General features: G+C 51.1%; 1 protein-coding gene across 2 annotated transcripts; it reads right to left on the bottom strand.

Annotated features, from left to right (window-relative positions):
• Window positions 1-182: 182 nt before the first annotated feature.
• nrcama (neuronal cell adhesion molecule a) lies at window positions 183-19,540 on the bottom strand. Of its 2 annotated transcripts, XM_086103037.1 has the most exons (31): window positions 19,329-19,540; window positions 12,926-12,973; window positions 10,956-11,098; window positions 10,700-10,717; window positions 10,297-10,402; window positions 9,813-10,006; window positions 9,415-9,537; window positions 9,158-9,328; window positions 8,920-9,031; window positions 8,663-8,847; window positions 8,426-8,557; window positions 8,186-8,329; window positions 7,996-8,107; window positions 7,598-7,912; window positions 7,400-7,524; window positions 7,170-7,199; window positions 6,730-6,831; window positions 6,454-6,651; window positions 6,296-6,366; window positions 5,901-6,126; window positions 5,696-5,811; window positions 5,184-5,397; window positions 4,977-5,099; window positions 4,721-4,897; window positions 4,512-4,544; window positions 4,023-4,091; window positions 3,639-3,761; window positions 3,376-3,531; window positions 2,955-3,086; window positions 2,689-2,767; window positions 183-1,981 (listed from the first exon to the last, which is right to left on the bottom strand). In XM_086103037.1, exons 3-31 carry the CDS (start codon window positions 11,077-11,079, stop codon window positions 1,747-1,749), a joined length of 3,945 nt encoding a protein of 1,314 aa, XP_085959163.1. In that variant the 5' UTR covers window positions 11,080-11,098; window positions 12,926-12,973; window positions 19,329-19,540; the 3' UTR covers window positions 183-1,746. The 2 variants fall into 2 exon arrangements, with proteins under 2 accessions (XP_085959163.1, XP_085959164.1); XM_086103038.1 differs by lacking the exons at window positions 7,170-7,199; window positions 10,700-10,717.
• Between the last annotated feature and the right edge of the window lie 627 nt (window positions 19,541-20,167).

Raw genomic sequence — 20,167 nt, 5'->3', positions numbered from 1 at the left:
CCGACATTGGATTATACACACGGCTACATGAACAAAAAATAAGCATTATCTTTAAAAAGGGAGACTTGGTTGTACATGAGAAACACCTCGAGAACAAATGACATCCACAAGCATAATTAAACACGAATATTCAACTTCCTGGTGTACCTAATGAAGCGGTCGGTTGAGGAAACAGTTGCGAATTTGAAATCTTGAAGCCAACGTTTATTCAACTCCCCTCACCCCCTATCTGTTTTAACTTCATTTAAAATACAAAATATTTGTCGTGTTATAACCAAGAGAAAACCGTTGAACAGCCTCGCTCTCATGCTTCTCGCGTACAATATAGCCAAACAGTCGTCATATCGCTGGAGCCGGCAAAGAACGTTTTACAAACGTCGAAATGTGTCAAATCAAGTTTTTGTGTCGCCACGGTTTTTCTTGCACGTGTCAAATTGGTGTTTCAGACAGTTGACCGAGCTTCCACGTGGCCCGACTTTGTCCATGTAGCTTTAAATGGTGCAGCCTGTGAATGTGTGTGTGCATTTAATATACTGTATATATTTTGAAAAAAAAAGTGCACAAACAAGACGAGTGTCACCGGAGCTGGGCCACAAGCAAGATAATCTAATTTTAGAGCCTGTGAGCTCACTTTAAGAATAAAGAAAAAAAATCACAGCAAATAAAAACTGTAAATAGTCCTGTGTCACACTACCCACAATGCAGCTGGGCAGATTTTTTTTCTCTCCACTCAGGTCAAACTAGTTATTTACAAAATAAAAAACACATAGAAAGCTGACATGACCTAAAAACTTGATGCAAGTTATGATAGACGACACAGCGGGGGACGGGGCGTTTGAGAGTTGGATGACGAGCAGACAAGAGTCCCGAAGGAAAAAAAAAAAAGGCGGAACGTACGTTTAACACATGCATGCTCACACACAACTGCACTCATGCACCCACGTTTCTTTGTAAACAGTACAACATATTGATTAAAGATGTCCCCGGTGTCAACTACTGCTTTCCTTTTCCACATTCAGCATCAGGAGCAGACACTGCCGCCGCCCTTGAGGGCTTCAGTCTCCATTAAGTAAGTCTCATTCTGCTAAATGTACTGGGTTTTTTTTTGGGGGGGGGGGGGCTTTTTCATTTAGTGGTGTGTCGTGAGATTTTCTAGAATATGTGCCGTGGCTAAATAAAGGCTGTGAAACAGCGATCTCATGAGATCCAATTTCTCAAACAACCCTTGATGATATTGTGCATCACACTGTGGCTGGTGAGTGTGTTTTTTTTTTTCCTGTCCCTCATCCTTCCAAATACACGGTATCATACGTTGTGTAACACTTTGGGGGGGGGGGGGGGCACTTTGGGACGACAACCAAACTCGGCACGTTTCCGTGACAACAAAAGCGGCACCACGATGGATTCCATGCAGTTAACACCTGCGGATGTGTTTGGATACGTTGTGGTTGTATAGAAATGCTAGCAAAGGATATCAAATGGCGCGCACTCACTCTCTCTCTCACACACTCACACAGCTCCTGATACATTCCTTTCTATATTGCTTCTCCAGAGAGTCGTTCCTTCGACACCTTGTGGGCGGCGGTGTCCCTCTTTGCCGAGTTTGCTCAGGAGGTGCGACTTTAGTGTCGGGGGGTGTGGGGGGGGGGGGTGTGGAAGGAGATGATGGGGCATCCTGGGTGACGGGCTGCCATGATGATTAAGCACCGCGGTCCAAGTTGAAGCGTCCTTCGCGCGAAGCGGGGTTTAGACAAAGGAGTTCATGGCGTTGACGGGCGACGGCGCCTCAGAGCTCTCGTTGCCCTCGTGCGTGTCCTTCTCCTTCTTGCCGCTGTACTGGCCGATGAAGGAGCCGTCCTCGTTGAACTGGCCGTCCCCGCCCTCCCCGTAGTCCACCAGGCTGTCGTCGCTCTCGTCGCGCCGCACCGTGCCGTTGGACGGCGTCCGGCTGCCCTTGAGTGGCTTGTGGTCCTCCGTGTCACTGTTAAAAAAAAAAAAAAAAATTTAAATAGCATGTTTGTCATTTCGAAATGTCTTTTTGCTCTGTTTCATGGATTTAACATTTGATCAATTTTACAAACTATTGACATGCTATGTAGTAGTAGTAGTATTTAGTAGTGTGTGCGTGAGATGGGCCATGTTCACAAGCGTCAAGCATTGTTCTGCTACAAGGTGATCTCACCCAAAACACCGATACTGCCGTCTGCTTTCGTTTTATTTTTTTTCAGGACGCTACAAAACTGAAATCCCGTTTAAAAATAACCATATTTGTGCAGGCCAAAACGACTGAAACAGCCGGGCCCTTTGCTAGAAGCTAAATGGCTGGTGGGAGTGAGAGTGTGGCAAAGTGTAGGCTAAGTGAGCTAATAATCATTCAACAAGGAAAGACAAGGACTGGAACTAATAAAATAGATGTTGGCTTTTTTTTTTTTCCCTACAACTAAAAGAGCTAATCGCATTAAGTTTGTTAAAGCGGACTAATGTGCTTTTGGTTCATGAGATGATTTCTAGGGTTAGTTGATGTTTTAGTCTTGCCTCTGTGGTGCGTTTGGTATTGGGCTCCGCTGATGTCTTGGCAGCTTCGCGTAATGTTCTATGTACAAATAACCACAGGACGTGAGCAAGTACCAAAGGGGATAAGAAGAGAGAGAGAGAGAGAGAAAAAATAAAAAAGCTTGTCTGTCTTACCTGTATTCTCCAAAGGTGCCATCGTCCTCCTTCATGGGCTGGATCTCGGGGTCTTGGTGAGCTTCTTCTTTCTCTTTCACTATTGATGACATCAAAAAAAAAATGGCAATCAATTGGCTCTTTGTTTTAAATACTGTGTTGGTCATTGAGCTTTTATGAGCAAAAACGCTTTGTTTTATTTAGCATTCGTTTATTTTTTTAATACGTGGTGTATCAGTGGAAAGCAAGATTGGAGCGGGGGGGGGGGGGGGGTGTCCCGGTTTTACCTGGATACTTGCCGCCCTTGTTCCTCTTGATGAAGCAGACGATGAGGAGCACCAAGATGAGCAGAGCGATGGCGCACATCAGCCCGATGAACCAGCCTTGCGTGGCGATGTCCACGTGCCGACTGGCCACGGCTACAAAACGCACAAAGTTCCAGCCCGTTAAAAAAAAAAAAAAAAAGTACGTGGGGGGGGGGGGGGTAGTCAATGGTGGAAGTCATGATGCAATGCAAATTTGCAATGATAGACAGAAATAAAAGGGGGACGAGGGGGGGGGGAGGACACGGGTGTTGTAAAATGAGATCTCTAGCGAGTGAGTGCAACTTGAGATGGGGCTACGCGAAGTCAGAAAGTCAATTCTGAGGTGACGAATGGGAGTCATGAGACAAAAAAAAAGGAACTACGCTGAGGCATGCCGCCTCACCTGGCACCGTAACCACCTCTTCGTTTGTGACGTGGAGCGTCGGCCCGGCCGGGTCTCGAGCTACCACGCGCACCCTATAGGACGTCCCTGGCTTTAAGCCTTTTAAAATATGCGAGCGCGAGCCGTTGACCGACTCCTTTTTCCAGTCCTCTTTACCTGAAATCGAGAGTTGCGGGTGGAGAGGAGAGACGTTTACTTCCCGGCGAGACGCCCGCCATTCGAAGATCGTATCGCCGCGAGCGCCGAGCGCAGGCGAGCCTTACTGTTTTCCACCGTGTATTCCACATAAATGTTCTTATGGTGTCCAAAGTATTCCCAAGTGATCAGCGCGCACTCCTCCGAAACGGACGTGTTCACGATGACAAACACCGGGCCAACAGAGGGCGCTGAATACATAACGGAAAGGGGCGGGGTGTTGGAATCAAAACGCCGGTATGGTATTTACAGCTTTTCGGTGAAGCTTCAGGATGAACCGTTTTAACGTCATGTGATGTCACAAACTCATAAATCGGTCACGGCATTAAGGTCAAAGGTGACGGGTCGGAGCGCGTCTTGAAATTTCACCGAAAATGTGACTGCCTTTCGGTTCGAAAGCCAATGAGAGCGAGCGGCAGCACGGATAGAGACGGAGGGGGAAGCTTGTGTACCCTTGTGAGGCGGGGGGTGCGCAGACCGAGTGACGGGGGAGGTTGGGTGAGGAGGGGGCTCAGTGGGGCCTGAAAGAACACGGAAAAGAGTGAGACAACACAGAGAAAGTCAACCGCGCACGCACGCTCCAACGCCCAAAGTGCAGTCGATCACATCACAGAACGTCATTCTCAAGCGGGGGGGGGGGGCCCGCGCTTCACACTTTGCCCACCTCTGGCTCTCAAGCGCAGTTTGTCGAGCGGTGAAATAAGCACGTGCAGGATCGGCATGCATCTCGCTACCTTCTCGAAAGTGCAAAAACAAGAAAGAGCGTCTCGCGGTGGGAGTTGAGGAATGGCAAAATGCAGCGGCGCAACATTGGGCTTATGACATAACGTGACGAAGAGATCGAAGGTGGTGAGCATGTACTGCTGCGGGTGGCGTACGCCTTCCTCTGTTGGGGATTTTTTCAACATGCGGGGCGACTAAAATGAACTCCAACGGGTTACCTTTGCCCGTCCCGACAGTGGGACGATTGTGAGCTTTGAGAGAAGAGAACATAAGATAAGATAACCTTTATTCGTCCCGCACTTGGGAAATTTGCAGTCTTCAGCAGCAAAATTGTGGGGGAGAAAAAATATATATATATTTTTTTCCCTTCCCGCCATTGTAAGCGGGCCGAGTCGTCGTGGCGAAGCCGAGGTGCGCGCTCACTCACTGCTTTCCATGATGGTGGAAGCCTCTTTGGTGAGAGTGGCGCCGGCGCCTTTGACGGTCTTTGCGCTCAGGTGGAACTTGTAGAGGACGCTGGAGTTCAGGTTGTCCAGCGTCACCGTGGTCTCGTTGACCGGGAAATCCATGACGGTGACCGGCCCCGCTTCTGTGATGTTCAGGACTGAGAAAGAAGACACAAGTGGGGGTTTTTTGGGGGATTTTTTTGTCTCTTCACAAAGACGTGAAGTGGCTGCTGGTACCTGGCTGGTATTGAAGCGTGTAGCCAATCAGGCGTCCGTTTTTGTGCAGTGGTGGGCCCCATTCCAGAGTGAGAGAGTCCAAATTGGGATTCAAGACGTTGAGAAAAGAAGGCGGTCCTGGGACTGAATCAGAACATGGTACAAATATTTGGGAGGGGACTTTGAAATCTTTCTTTTTTTTTAAAAGGCCAAATATGGCATCCAGACCTCCCTCGGGTGTCTCAAACTGCTTGTCCCGACTCCGAGGACCTTCCCCTTTGCTATTGAGGACCCTGATGAAGATGATGTAGAGGCTGTAGGCTTGCAGGCCCGGCAGACGGCCTTCGGTGCGGTTCCCGCTGAAGGTCACAACCTGTTCTTCCGACTCCTGATCCGCTTCCTCCTCGGTCTCGTGCAAGCCTCGCTGCCGACGGTAGTAAACCTGCGGGCGATGTAGCGACGGTGGGAGGCGACGATTAACGGAATTTGGACTTTGTATGCAGCAATGGTTGTGTTTAAAGTGCCTCTACAAATAACTGGTCCTTGTTGCTGTGCTCTACTAAAAAAAAAAAAAAAAAAAAAATTTAAACTCCAGTCAAGTGTCAGGATTGAGCCTGACAGCTGGTGGTGAACGATGATTGACGCGACGAGCTTCCGGAGCGGTCGCACGCGGGCACAACCTTCCTCCGCTCAAGGCCCCCCCCCATCTTGTTGATTTCCCGGCGAGGTCCGGCACATACCTTGTAGCCCTTCAGTTTCCCACGGACCGAGTGAGGGGACGCCGGCTCCCAGTGGACTTGTGCCGTCGTGCTGTTGTGGACCGTGACCGAGACGCCGTCCGGGGCCGACCTCGGCACTTGAAGCGCGGTCAAAAAAAGAGCGACCCGGTGAGCAAAGAGGAATTTGTTTTTTTTGTGAGGAATTCAAAAGGCGGACGCCGCTCACGGTCTTCCCCCGAGTAGCCGATGACGACTTCCGCCTCGGGCCCGTTGCCGTAATCGTTGAGAGCTTGGACTTTGATCTCGTAGGGAACGTAGACGGGAAGTCCGGACACGACAAGATGCGAGGCGTTGGCCACCGTCTTGGAGGACCAATCGTGATCCACGTGCATCTGTCTCCACAGCACCTTGTACTCCAGACCGGGCCCATTGGACTGGAATCCTGTGAGCGACTAATCGGACATTTTAGCTGAGGTCAGTCATTTGCCGTGCACGTAAATGCCTCCACTCAACAAAAGCCTCGAGACTTGAGTATCGCGGCAGCGCTTTCAGGCCCGCCTCGACGTGACATGGCCACCGGATGTCGCCGTTTGCGCTCAGCTCGAGAATGTACTGGCTTACCGTCCAGGAGATGAGCAGGTTGCCGGGTTCCGTTCCTTTTCCTTGAACATCCGAAGGATTCTCATCGGGGGCTGCGATGCCAAAGAAAGCACGACAACATGAATGGGCGACATTCGAAAAGATTGACGGGAAATTAGCAGCCGCGTCCGTGTACCTACCCGCCGGGTTGGTTCTGTACTGGCGCGACGGCCGGCTGGCTGGGCTGTAGCCCACCTGGTTCTTGGCCAGAACCCGGAAGGAGTAGTAGACGTACGGCGAGAGTTCCAGTTGCGCCGTGGCGCTCGTACCGGCCACCTCTGTCATGTTGACCCAGACGCCGGGCCGGTGCAGCAAATCCTCATACTGGATCAAAAACTCTTGGGGGGACCAATCATCTTCCATTGTAAGGCTTTCACGTCACAGTATAAACCAGTTGGGAAAAAAAAACGACATACTTTGTGTGGGACTGTTGTGTTCATTTCCGGGGAACCAGGTGAGCTGAACACTGCGCTCGGTTTGGTCAGTGAGTTCTAGATCAGTAGGTGGGTCGGGTTTCTCTGTCAAGACAAGAAACTCCTTAGAACGACGTTTGGAAATGTTTTGTTTTGAGTAATATTCGGTGAGTGACAATGTCAGTCTTAATGAGGGAATGAGAATAAAGTTATTAAAAAAATAATAGCCGCCTATATACAATTGGAATCCATTATTTTAAATAAACTTGCCATTTGTGACCCCCCCCCCCCGAAAAAAAAAAAAATCTAATCTGTCAAAATGCAAATCATAGCATAAGGCACACACGCAGAGTCTAATTTCGGTCCATAAGAAGATCAATCGAAATGTTAGATGAGGGTGCAGACAAGGTCACATGACGACACTGCAGACAGGATTTGTTTACCGTAGAAAATAGCTGGAGTGGGAGTAGCCTCTGAGAGAGCAAGAATCAAGAGTAGAGTACACAAAGTTAGCGTAAGTGACACACACTTGAGACAGCGCAAGAAAAGCAGGGAAAAAAAAAAAAAAAAGTGGTCAAGCCTAAAGGAACCAAAATAGAAGCTGCTGTCGGCTTCTCGACATTCTCAGCAAGCGTCGCGAAGCGGACGCGGGCGAAATAAAGAGCGCAAGTACCGACGACGGTCAGCGCGGCGCTGGCCGAGTCCCGGTCCAGAGTGGTGTTCATGATGCACGTGTACGTGCCCTCATCTTCCTCCGTCACATCTCTGATGACCAAGCTGTCCGTGTCCACCTCAAACCTGACAATCGGAAAAAGATTCGGCCGCGTTGGCGGGAGTCGCCGAGTACGCGTACGCGTGGCGCGCAGCGCACCTCTCGTCGTCGGGCAGCTCGCCGGCGTTTTTGAGCCAGGTCATGGTGGGGACGAGGGACGGGTCGTGCTTGACTTTACACTCGAAGACGGCGCTGGTGCCCCGTTGCGCCACTTTGTATTCGGGCTGCTTGAGGATGCGCGTGGGCTCCTTCACCTCCAGGAAAAGGTGGTTCTCCTTGACGCCCAGGTTGTTGGTGGCCACGCACGTGTACTTGCCGCTGTTTTGCGACTGGGCCACGTTGATCTCCAGGGTACCGTTTTCGTGGATCACATAGGGGTCTTCGCTCTTGATGCTGATCAGACTATCCTTGAACCTACGGAGAAGCAAATGCATTTGAGAGCTGGGCTTTTTTTTTGGGGGGTGGGGGGGGGCAGTTGAAAGCAAAGGGATTTTTACCACGTGATGGTCGGGATGGGCGAGCCGAACGTGGCGCAATGCAGTAAAGCGGGCCTATTGGTGATGACCTGGTACACTCGGTTGGGGGGAGTGAGGACCCTCGGAGGCTCGGCTACACGGATCAGAGTCCAAATGGCCGTCGGGCTCGGGGGGGAAAAGGCCGTCGCGACGCCGACGTTCGGGCACTTACCGAGAACGCTGACGAAAGCGTTGGCGAGCAGGTAGCCAAATTCGTTGGAGGCGTTGCACTGGTAAACCGCACTGGAGCCGGACTGCACGCGGCTCAGGATGACGGTATCGGCATCCACCTTGCGGGCGGGGTCCTCGGGAGCGTCTGCAGCACGTTAAAGAGCAAATACGTGAAGGAGAGAAAAAAAAAAAAAAAAAAAAAAAAAGACTTCACAAGCATGTATAAAAGCGCGGCGCTCACTTTCGATGGGCACTCCGTTGACGAACCAACTAATATCCGGCTTCGGGTCTCCGCTGACTCGGCAAGTCAGGATGCCGGTCTCATTTGGGGCGAGGATCAGGTTCCTGGGAGCGCTGATCCAGAACGGAGCAGCTGTTGAATAGGAAGGCAAATCAGAAGAGCGCAGAGAACGGGGGGGGCCTTCCTTGTCGGCTTTTTACGCTTTGCCGCTTGAAGGGGATGGAAAGGCGCTCCGACCTTTAACGGTAACCTTGATGACGTGGTGCGCCGCGCCCAGGCGGTTGGCGGCCGCGCAAGTGTAGTCGCCGGCGTCGGCTTCGCCCACGTCCACGATCTTCAGGGTTTTCTTGTAGTTGAGGAAGGAAACCCTGCTGCTGGGCAGCTCTCCTCCATCTTTCTGCCAAGACATCTCCGGAGTGGGCCTGCGGCGAGAAGCGTTATTGGCGCGGCTCTGTCGCCAAAAGGCACGACGCCGCGACCGTTTGCCCGCTTACAAGCCTTCGGCGATGCATTCCAGCTCCAGGGTGTCCCCTCGCAGGACCATCTTGGTGCTGGCGGCGCCCAAAGGCGTCATGAAACCGGGATGGCACTCCACGGTCGGGTTGGCTAATTCGCGAGAGAAGAGCCGGTGAGATCACAGCGAAGGCCGTTTGGGGTGGGAGAGGAGCGCGGGAAGTCACGGCGGGCCATGGAGGGCATCAGAGCGGGCGGGGGGGGGGACAAACGACTTACTCTGCAGCACTGTGACGGAGATGGGCTGCTTCTGCTGGATGGTTTGCGTATATGGGAAGCGGGCGTAGCAGATGTAGTCGTTCCTGTTGTCCTCTGGGAGCACGTTGGAAAAGTACAAGTCGCCGTTCAGAGCCTGGGACACGCGGTTGTCCAGCGGCAGCTTCTGGAAAACTGAAGATTCGGAGGAAAGACGTGTCAATTTTTCTTGTCGTCATTTCGGGAAGCTTACGAGCTCGAAAATGACAAGATTGACTTACTGTTATCCATCCAAAAGATGACGGGAGGGGGCAGCCCTGCCGGGGGGCGGCACGGCAGCACCATCGAGACCCCCATCTGCACTGTGATGGCCTCAAGTCTTTCTTTCGACCACAAGGGGGACCCTGCGAGTCACCAGGGGCAGAGGAGGCACATTCACACCATAGGTGACCATTTTCGGATCGTGTCCATCAGAGGTCCCCGACCGCCGGTCAGCGGGCCGATACCGAGACGGACCAGGATCTTTTTGTTTGTTTTAGTTAAGCGTCAGTCAACGGCGCCCCCCCCCCCCGTCGATGACCTTCCCAAGGGCAATATAAATAGGGCCGGGTGAACAGCACGTACTTGTCGGGGAGACGAAAAAGGTTGAGGAGCACCGATGATGTCGATGAATTCTTACTGGATTGTCTGATGACAATGTCGTTGGAGACGGCCGTGCCGTGATCATTGTGGGCCGTGCACCGGTACGTCCCCTCGTAGGCCTCGGCCTTTTCCCCGCTGACGTCAATGACCAAAGTCCCCGAACCGGGCTTCGGTAGAACTTTGGAGTCTTGCTCCACATCAAAATGGCTCCCGTTCCTCGTCCAAGAAAAGCTAACAAGAAAACGGGACAGCCGTTATTATATCGACAGGTTTGTTTTTATATTTTATGGCCGAGAAGGAATCGGTATGAATCATTAAGTGAGTTGGAGGAGGTCGTTTCCACGCTGTCTTATTCGGTCTGACGGGCGTGCGAGTGCGTTTCTTGGGGTTGCTGTCCATGACAACCGTTGCCAAGGCAAGTCTTTTTTTTTGCGAATCTCTGCTCAGATCAATCGTTTCAGCGAAGAGAAATGAAAAGTAAAATCGGCGGTGAGGGATGCCGAGGTGCGGTTGTTGCTCACCTGGGGTGAGGCTTCCCCTTGGCTTCGCAGTGGATGACGATGTTCTCCCGCGGGTCAAAGATGTAATCCTTCGGGGACTGCAGCGTAATCGTGGGGGGCTGGGGCACTGCGGGGAGTCAGGGGAGTTATTCATGCGGTGACGTTTTGAAACGCAACCGCGGCGTGCCAGGAAACATCACGGCAAGCGACACCACACGAAGACAAAAGTATCGGGACACCGAGAAATAATTCATTCGGTTGTGTCCCGAAACTTTTGTCATATTGTGTGAGTCCAACAACTTCAAAACCAGCATTTCTAAAAGAAAAATCATAACCGCATGCAACAATGTAAATCAAAGAAGAAAAGGGGGGTGGCGGGGGGGGGGGGGGCGCACACTCGAGATGACAATTGGTGCAAACTTACATCCTTCCAGGACCTTAGCTTTTGGTCCGCCAGGGGAACGCAGACACACAGCGACAGAATATGACGGAGAAGGGGGGTTAGTTTTTGCGGTGAGCTTCAAGAGAAATTGAGCTTCTTAATTGCGCTACTTGGCACATTCAAGAAGTGTACAGTAGGGGGCACTCAATGTTAAAAAAGTAAGACATTCAAAACATAACCCTTTCGTAACTTGAATTAGAGTTTACAGGGCGCTTCGCGAAACAAGAAACGTCCTTACGATCAAGGGGCACTTCCAGCGCCGATGCCACGTGACTCACGAGCATCACGAGGAGAACGGCGCCAGAGCCCACGGACCTCATCGTAGTCTCGCCCGCGTTCAGGCGCAGCACGGCCAAGTCCATATTGTTCGGCCGGACCTTGCTGTGGTGAAGGAGAGTCAAAAATGACTGCAAATGAGGTGACGGGATTATTTTCCGTTTGGAAACAAAGCAAATTAAAGGACACCGGCTCGGGGCTTATCTGCTACAAAAGCATCCCCGCACAATAGGATGCACTTGACTGGCATTTTTGAGTCACTCGCATGACATCTCTGCGGCCCTCGAGGTCAAACCGGGCACCAATTACGAGAGCGCCCCACATGTTCGCCTTTCAACATGTGCCATGCGAGGGCACCCGAGCGGAGCGAGCGCCCGCGGGCCCCTGCCGTCTTTTCTAAAGCGAACCGACTTGAATGGGCTTTGGCAAACGATGACGGAAGGCATCAAAGTGCATCATTCCAATCCGCCAAGAACAACTCGCTCATCTTCTGACTCGCGGGTGATAACCCAAAAAGGTCAAAGGGCACTGTGCGACACTGCCGCGGTCACTCCATCCTTCCATTTCCGGTCGTGGCCCGCCTCGTGACGAAGCCCTTACTGAGCACGCGATCGCCATAAATTGGGAGGACGCCGGGCAAAGCGCCTCGCGCTCTTGACACCACAACCCAAACGCCCCCTTTTGATTGGATCCGAAAGCAACATCGCAAGTTGCTCAGCGCGCGGCCTTGTCAGGCAGAGTCGCTGAGGGCTGGCGGCCCGACGAGGCGGATAAGGAGGACAAGGGGCGCGCATTGGGAAGCGGGGGGTGGGGGGGGGGGCGCAAATGGTCATCTGCGCCCACGTCACTAAAAATTCACTGACGTGTTAAAATGTGAATGAATTAAAACAAAAAAAAAAAAGGAGAAGGAACTGTGCTGCAGCGTCCCATAAAAAGACTCGACGCTCGGTTAGCGTGACAATAAAGTTGGGGATGGAGTACTAAAAAGCCACTTTGCCCGTGGAGCCGACATCACGCAGCTGTTGAATGAAAGGAATAAAAAAGTGCGTGCGTAGCGGTCATCCGTCGAAGGCGACGGCTCGGCCCCAGGCTGCCTCACGTCTACTTTTATAAATCATCACCAAAGCAGTTTTGCTCTCTGAGCCCATAAAGAAGCTGTAAGGTGAGAAAATAGCCCAGAGAAACTATTTATTGATGTTGGACACCGAGTCAAGGTTAAACGCTTTGTTCCGAGCCTCAGTCTTTTCCCCACGCTGTCTGGGAAAGCACGCAAATTATCACGCAAAGAACGGGGAATCTCACGGCTGCTGTGTCAAAGTTGTTTTTGTTTAGCCTCTCCAAGGATGAGACTCCAAAACCCGCCGCTAACTGCTGACAATCGAGGGGGGCCGGGGGGGGGGGGGGGGGGGGGGGGGTTGGCCATTCTCGCATCATCCGCACAATCCCTGCAGGCTTTGGGAAGTGCTGATGGTCAGCGAGATGCGGGCCGCGTCTCCCCCACATCCGCGAGGCGCCCCCGACCTATTGTCCCTCTGGTGTTGTTTACCGGCGGGCAGAGCGCTGAAACGGCAGGGCTACTGCAGGGCGTCAAGTGACGCCTCGCGGGAGATCGCGTCAGGAGAGTCGCTCACCATGATGTGGGGTTTCAAAAATATATACCGGTATATATGTAAAAAATACAAATCCACCCATTCAACCCCCCCCACCCACCCCATGACTCACTATTAGACTTCAGCGTGACACAAGGCAGTGGTTATTCAGGTAACGATGACAGTAATGGGAAGTGCCGTGTTACGCAAGAGCCTTCCGTGTGGCCGACCACGGCGGTGATTCTAAACGCACGTCCTCTGCGGCGACCCGCCGCAATCAGCTCAAGAGTTCATCTTAAACGGCGACTTTCGCGATAATAAGTCTGCAAGAGATCTTCCTTACCTGTCGGGGTGTGACCGCCGCGTTCCCCTTCCAGGAAATGGCCCAGATCTGCAATCCAAGTGAGAGCGCACGTCATGAGGTTCACGTTAATGATAAACAGACAAAAAAAGGCTTTGGCATAGCGCTTGATCAGCGATCGCGGAACTCGGTCAAAAGGTGCCCGTGTGAATTTTAGAGGAGATATAATATATTTTTAATCATGCTGATAGAGACTCTCTGTACATTTGCATCGTTGTTCAATACTGGTGATATTTTTGTTCTCATGAAGGCAATGACCGGTCTTGCTGACCTTTAATCGATGACCTCCATGTCTCCCGCCATTTTTATTGCAACGCTAGGGGCAATAAAAATGGCTTCCTTCCGTGACCGTGAATACATTCCGATAATCTGCGCAGAGATTCTCCGTTCATCTCATGTTAGCGACAAAAATAAATAAGAAATAAAAATAGTCCCGTATGGACACGCGGCCATGACGAGCGCCTTCAGCTCGGCCCGGGCGACAAGGCAAACGATGCGAGTGGCCTTTAATAGGCCGGGGGGGGGGGGGGGGGGCGACGTTTCAACTGATTGGCTCATGTGGGAAGACGAGAGAGAGAGAGGGAGAGGGAGAGATGGAGGGGGGGGGTGAGGGGGTCCTATTCATTGAACCGGCTGAGGAGCGACAGATTGGAAGGAGAGCGGCAAGCCAGGCCCAAGCTGTGACATGTTGCCACGGAAACAAAACCAGACAGGCAACACCAAGACGGCACCCGATTTCAAAAGCATCACGCCGCAGTCGACGCGATCTGAAGACAAGTCCACCGGAGTGAATCGAATGACTTCAACTCAAGTCAAACCCCGACGGGGGGCGGCGAAACTAAGACGACGGTCCGCCGACTGCGTGCGAATGCATGAGAGAAAAAAAAAAGTGGAGAGAAACATGCATTATTAACGGACAAATCTAAAAGCATTTCATGGACAGAGGACGCGGGGGTGGGGGGGGGGGGGGGCTTGGAAGGATACGGGGAGCCGCGTTGCCGTGGCAATGCAACGCTAGAAATTGTCAAAAGCAGACAAGCTATTCTTGCTAAAGTGGAAAAGTACAGCTTTAGATTTAAATACCTTTTAGATTTTATTTACACACACACACACACACACAACAGCGGTCTAACTAGATCACATGAGCGTGCTGCGATTGCTATGAATATGGAAATAATTCCCTGGAGAGGCCGGCACGACATCACCACCAACGTTTTGTCTCACGAGAGACGCCGCGTGCTACAAAAGCCCGCCGCGCTCCCATTTACTGTCTGCCATCGAATGAGCTGCCCAAGTGACATTTTATGGACCCGCTGGGACTCGACACGTGACCCAATATTTTAGCCAGTGAGCGTGTGAACGCCTTGAACGCCCCGTCGACTTTCTTCGGTCTGCCAAATTCGCCCCCCAGTGCGTTTCATCTGTGCAATTAGGCCAAATAACAAAACTACATTTAAGTGGCACGATTGGGGAAAAAGTGCGGCACCTGCAGCCTATCATGCGCCATCTGGGTTGTGCCATGAAAAAGCCTCGGGCCAACCCGAGAACATCTGTCTCAATGTTTCCGCCGTCCCCAAAAAAACATGACAAATGACCTAATTAAGGTAATGTGTGTCTCATTTTGCGGAAAAAAAAAAAGAAAAAAATGGCCCACTTCATACCGTGAAGCCTTGAGTAGACTAGAGCAGGCGAAACGCGGCCGCCGTGTTGTTGGCAGCGGAAATAGTCCCTTTCTAAACGTCATGAAAGTCTAGCTAAGCGTCACCGAAGTCACAACAGGGCAAGGTGCTTCTTTTTTACGCTGTAAAAAAACAATGACCGGACTTCAAGTCTTGCTGCAGAATAGATTTGACTTAAGGTGCCGATGAACGCTCTTCAAACTTCGAGGCATACACAGGAGACGTTCCTCAGCTTGGACGGAGGTCTGCGCTCCATTAAGTGCGCCCCAACCCCCCCCCCCCCCCCCCCCCCCCCGCCCCTCAAATACGGGGCCGCGGTCGCCATGACTCTACAAGTGCCGCTTTAATTTGAACCGTCTGAGAATGTCCTTCGGATGGGATGTAACGCACACAGAGCGTGCACTCTGCAATAAAAGCGCAGGGAGAGCAGAGTTTAATCAGAGAGATTTACGACCCCCTTGGAAGTTACCCCCCCCCCCCCACTCCACAACCGAAGAGGTTAAAAGGACAAATCCCCCTTTTCTGCAGTTCCCACCCTTGACATGCCTTCATGGCACCACACAGGGCGCACGATGGAGCCATCGCAAATGTGCCGCAGGGATGGCACTCTTTTTAAAAACAAAAAAAAAACGGGAGGAAGGAGCATATTGTTGATGGCTCCCAGCATCTCGCGGCAGAGCGCTTGCGAGACTCAGAGGCTTGAACCACATCGAGAGGGCCTCATCGAGCAAAAACCGGGGCCTACGGTGACAAGACATGTCAAAGACGCGTCGGGAAGGCGTCCCCGAGATCCCTTGGAGACCGCCTCGGCCACGGCGAAGACAAAGATGGCGAAGAACGACAAAAGGAAATCGGCACGTTGGGCCGTAAAGCGCCTTTGGATGAGGGTGGGTCAACACGGGACAGATATGGAGCAGGGGCCGCCTGGGAGACGACTAATATTGACCGACGATAGGCAAACACGGGCGGACGGGGGCGGGGGAAGGAAAACATAACCAACCTAATATTTGTGTTGACACTTTGGGACATTTAGTCGGAAATTGAAGAAACGCTTGAGCAGCGCAACGGTTCCAAAAGACGAGCTCGTGACGTACTGCTCAAAGTCTTTCTACTTTGCGCTCAGTTATTTGAGATTTGTCGTTTACTTTACTCTTTTTATTTTTTGCACAATAGTGAGTTTTTTTCTTTATCTTGCACTCCGCAAATGCTCCGCATATTAAAATTAAAACTAATAATAAAAATTCGACTAAAATGCAGCATTTAAAAAAAAAAAAACTTGCTCAGCCACATATATTAAATTCTGCACTAACAATCCTAATTTGGTTTATTTTCTCAATAATTGGACAAAGTCACGGCGGGAAAGATGACACCAGATTGCACTTGTTTTGTGTGGGTTTTTTTTTTTTTTTTTTTACTCCACGCGCCAAGTCTGATCGTCGCAAGTCTCGCGCGCCCGACTGGATCTAATTTGAGCGGATCTGTTACTTTTAATCAAGAGAATGGATGGCCGCCTCTTCGCTTGGAGGTTGCGTCGCTCTCACGAGAGCTTCTGTAAAGCCACGAGTCTTTGCAAATCTGTTGACAGGCTGGATGTCATTGAAAACCAAACTGCAAGGTCAAAATTAAAAAAAAAAAAAAAAAGCGTCGCCACTGCAAGGCTAACGGTTGCCGACCCAAGCGGGTTCAACGTTTAAAAGCTGTCAGCCCCCCGAAAAGAAACGATGCAGCGTCACGAGCAAACGGTCCAAGGGGGACTCTGGATGATTAGGATTAAGTAACTGAGTATATCCCTCTTCAAGTGGATTTGACCCGCTTTAATGAGCCTACAAAAGGATCACCCGGTTTACAATTAGCAGGAGGGGGGGGGGGGTCTCGCTTTCACTGTCAGCGACGCCTTCAGGGTGCCGACTCTAATCACCGGATCAATAGCCCTCATTGTCAATGCAACGTCATGCGCCGACACGTACGGATCGGCGACGTGTGAACCACGCCAATCGCTCGCCTTCACATTGAAAAGGATTTTTTTTTTTTTTTTCAATGTGTGTGTGTTTTTTTATGTGCCTTCAGCCCAATGTGCGGGCCGGACAAAAAGGGTTTGCCCAAAAGGCCAGTTTAAAAAAAAAAAGAAAAAAAGAGGCAAACAGTATGTCAGGAGCACCAAAGCATCCCTGGCTGCCCGCCAAGTCATTAAACAAAGTTAATCACGGTCTTGCTCGCTCCAAAAGATGTTAAGAAGCAGCTGCCGTCTTCAAATTACAAGAAAAACGTGCTCGGGGGTTTATCGAGAGAGCAACATTCCGAGCGGAGATTACCGCATTTACTTTGGTGATCGACGATTTCTTCAACGCGACCGCAAAGTGATGGAGCCGCTTCGGTTTGACGATCAAAGGCCGCTTCTATTTCGAGCTACACGATCGCACAAATGGAAGAAGCCGCATGAGACTTTTTAGCCTCGGTGAAGAAATACGAGGGGGGGGGGGGGGGGTTAGCTAAAAGTGAACATCCAGAATGCCAAAGTAGCCCGGATATGATAAGACACACCGCATACGGGAGACCAAGCGGCGCACATGTAAACGTTTTTGCAAATTTCCCAACACGATTTGACTTGTATTTTTTTTTTTTTTTTGTGAAGCGTACCCTCCAAAATGCAAAGCCTTGCCTCGGAATCTTGATTTCCGGGTCACCTTTGCTTTGCAGATTTCTCTTCAGGCCACTTCCCGCGTGCGCGCGATGACGTGTGTTTGCTTTAGCCGAGGATTTACGCCTTATACAAAGTCACGCCGAGCGCGGCCTATTTTGGTACACGCAACATATTTTACGTTTCCGTACGCCGGTGACAATCGGCGAAAGGCTTCTGCGGTGTAGTCAGACTTCCTGCTTGAGGCCAAACTTAAAGGAGGCCGAGCTAAACCGCGCTGGGGTGTTTTCTTCATTTGTTTATCGAGACGGCCTTCTCTCTGCTGAGAGCTCATCTGCAGACGCACAAAGAGAAAAGAAAAATCAAAGCACGTTGCACATTCTCTCAAATCGACACTGCAAATCACGTTCTCGAAGCGGCACGGTAACGGCCTAGAAATTCAAACGAAGCACAACGATCGGCGAGTCTGATAGGCTCTCACGCTCATCACGCGATCGTGGTGTCTTGATGAGTCGGAGCTCTTTCGTGGCTTCTTTGACCTCAAACATTTTCCATCCGTCCTGGAGAAAATATGATTTTCGGCCAACTCTAAAACGAGTTGTTCCTCCAGAAACTCCGCACAGCCGACTTGCGCGACCTTTCTAGAACGCGCACCATCCCGGGCATTCACCCGCACGGAAAACGAGGCACCCGAGGCCCTGAATATGACACAAAGGCTCGACATCAGCGGTTGCTCGGCAAAAAAACGCGAACGACGCTAGCGCGCGTGTCTCCTCGGATAAACCCGCCGCCTGCGGTGGTGCTTCAGAACGCGGCTGGTGATCACGGCGCCATGGCGACCGTCGGTCGTCTTTTATTACTCTTGACTGGACTTCACCTTCACCGAACTAATCTGCCTTGTCCTCGTTTAGAACTGGAGAACAAATCTGAAGAACAATCTCGGCAAAGATTGTGAGCCGTGTATGCATATCTACCTCAGCTGTGAGGTGAGGGCGCAGGTTACCAGAGGGCGTTTGCGGGGGTGGGTGATCATACCCCTCTCCCACTTCCTGACTCACACAAGTTATCATCACCGCAGGGTGCGAACGCTACTAACCCAAAAGTATACAGAATCGTCTGGGTGCTAATTGTATTCATTCGCCCGCTGCGTCCACATTGGACGAGAGTTTGGATTCAGTGTTCTCGTCCAATGAGGCGGCGTTACAAAACAAAGAGAGCCATCGACAAAAGGCAAATAATGCCAGCGTGCAAGGAAATCGGGGTACAAGTCCACACGTGCGGCTGATACTTCGACAGGAAGGGTTTGGCATCCCTCCAACAAAAGATGGTTTGAAAAGTAGCTCGAAACAATACATTTGGTGTGCGGAGCATTTCGATTGTAGCGTGGTTCCGTATAAATGACAAGAACATTTGTCTTCTATTAATTAAAATGGCTGACGATCCATAAGGTGGACTAGAGGTGGCCCATGATTAGACAGTTGAGGGTGAAGGGAACACCTCCAAATGTAGATATGCATACACGGCTGTACTTTCTGACCGTGCAAATAATTGATCAGCGATAATTGAGATTTCCCTAGTCGTAATTAATAAGCCATTGAGTTGGCTCAACAGCAAAAGGCTGCTGAAGTCTCTCGAAAACGCGCAATATGAGCATCCGTGACACGAAGGCCCATGTGGCTAAGATGTGCACCGCCGGCGTTTTTGAAACGAACACGTCCAGAAATGGAGCTTGAGGCTACATCTGGCGGCGGTGCACCGGCATCGGGCCCGGATGCACCGGTTGGCTGCAACAATGAAGCGATCGCGACCACACCACCACCGCAATTCAGGTGTACTACAAGAGAGCATCCTCCTGCACGGAGAGCCACGCAATGTCTTTCATCCCTCGAAATGCTCCGGTGTTCACGAGACGAGAATCATCAAGAATTAAAAACAACAATCTTCCTCCATATTGCGGGGCATGCTCATCGTCACGGGAAGCCGAATCAATGTGCACTGCACCATTAGGCTCCGGCAACACGCACGCCTTCCATCTCCTCGTCAACATAAGAATGGCGTTGGAACTCACAGCGTGCTGCAAATCCGATGTGGCGTCCTGCCCCCCCCCCCCCTTGCCTCGGCCCAGCTCCGCGCGCGACGCCGGTGGCGATGGTGCTGATGGTGAGGGAAGCGTCCGGCCAGCCTCGCGTGTCCGTCCCTCCCGGCCACTGCAGTAGCAACAGACTGTGGTCCTCACCTCCACCGATCCTCCCCTCCTCCGACTCGCCCCGCAGCCGAAACGTGAAGAATGCTCCCCCTGCAGGGGAGAACACGCACCTGCTAATACATACGCGTTGATGAACCATCGCATTGTGCCCTGTAAATTATACGCGTAGTAGTATTTCCCTAAACAAAATTTGAGGGTTTTTTTTTAATCGTGTACTACGTTTGTGGTGTGAAGTGACAGCTTATCAGAGTGACAAAATCGTTTTTGAGTGTATTTGTATTTGTACATCTGGAAACAGCGACCCCGTCGACGTGTGCGGCAGGAGTTGGTAATGCAGCCATACGGACATAACTTTTTAGGGGTTAAACAAAGAAATGTGCCCTATTACAATATTTCTGTTTTTCGTCCATTGATTAAAATGGATTCCTTCAGTCTTGGCGCATTAACTAAAAACGTTTTTTAACCGTGTTAAGTGCTATCTTGAGAATCACGTTTAATTTTGGATGCGTTTGGAAAAGAGTGAAACATGGAATCGAATTATGTTAAACTACCGATCAGATGTTTATGCAATAAAGGCGAGGTATCCTACGACTTCTGTGTGTGTACGTCTTACTTCATCATGAGGCATTACTTACTCCAAACAAGCTCCGTTCCGTCATATAAATTGCATGCAGCAACACTCACCGCGGCCGAGGGCCAGT

The sequence above is a fragment of the Hippocampus guttulatus genome, chromosome 22, assembly GCF_054856545.1.
Source record: "Hippocampus guttulatus isolate MCC_2025c chromosome 22, RoL_Hgut_1.0, whole genome shotgun sequence".
NCBI lineage: Eukaryota > Metazoa > Chordata > Actinopteri > Syngnathiformes > Syngnathidae > Hippocampus > Hippocampus guttulatus.
This window is presented reverse-complemented; position numbering and strand designations above follow the sequence as displayed.

What these genes read in the sequence shown, in the direction of transcription:
- nrcama (XM_086103037.1), bottom strand. Translation starts at nt 11,079, where the DNA reads ATGGACTTGGCCGTGCTGCGCCTGAACGCGGGCGAGACTACGATGAGG. An exon ending in CATTGTCATCAGACAATCCA is followed by an intron (nt 9,538 to 9,812) that starts GTAAGAATTCAT and finishes GGTGACTCGCAG; the next exon opens with GGTCCCCCTTGTGGTCGAAA. An exon ending in TTCCACCATCATGGAAAGCA is followed by an intron (nt 4,545 to 4,720) that starts GTGAGTGAGCGC and finishes CTTCTCTCAAAG; the next exon opens with CTCACAATCGTCCCACTGTC.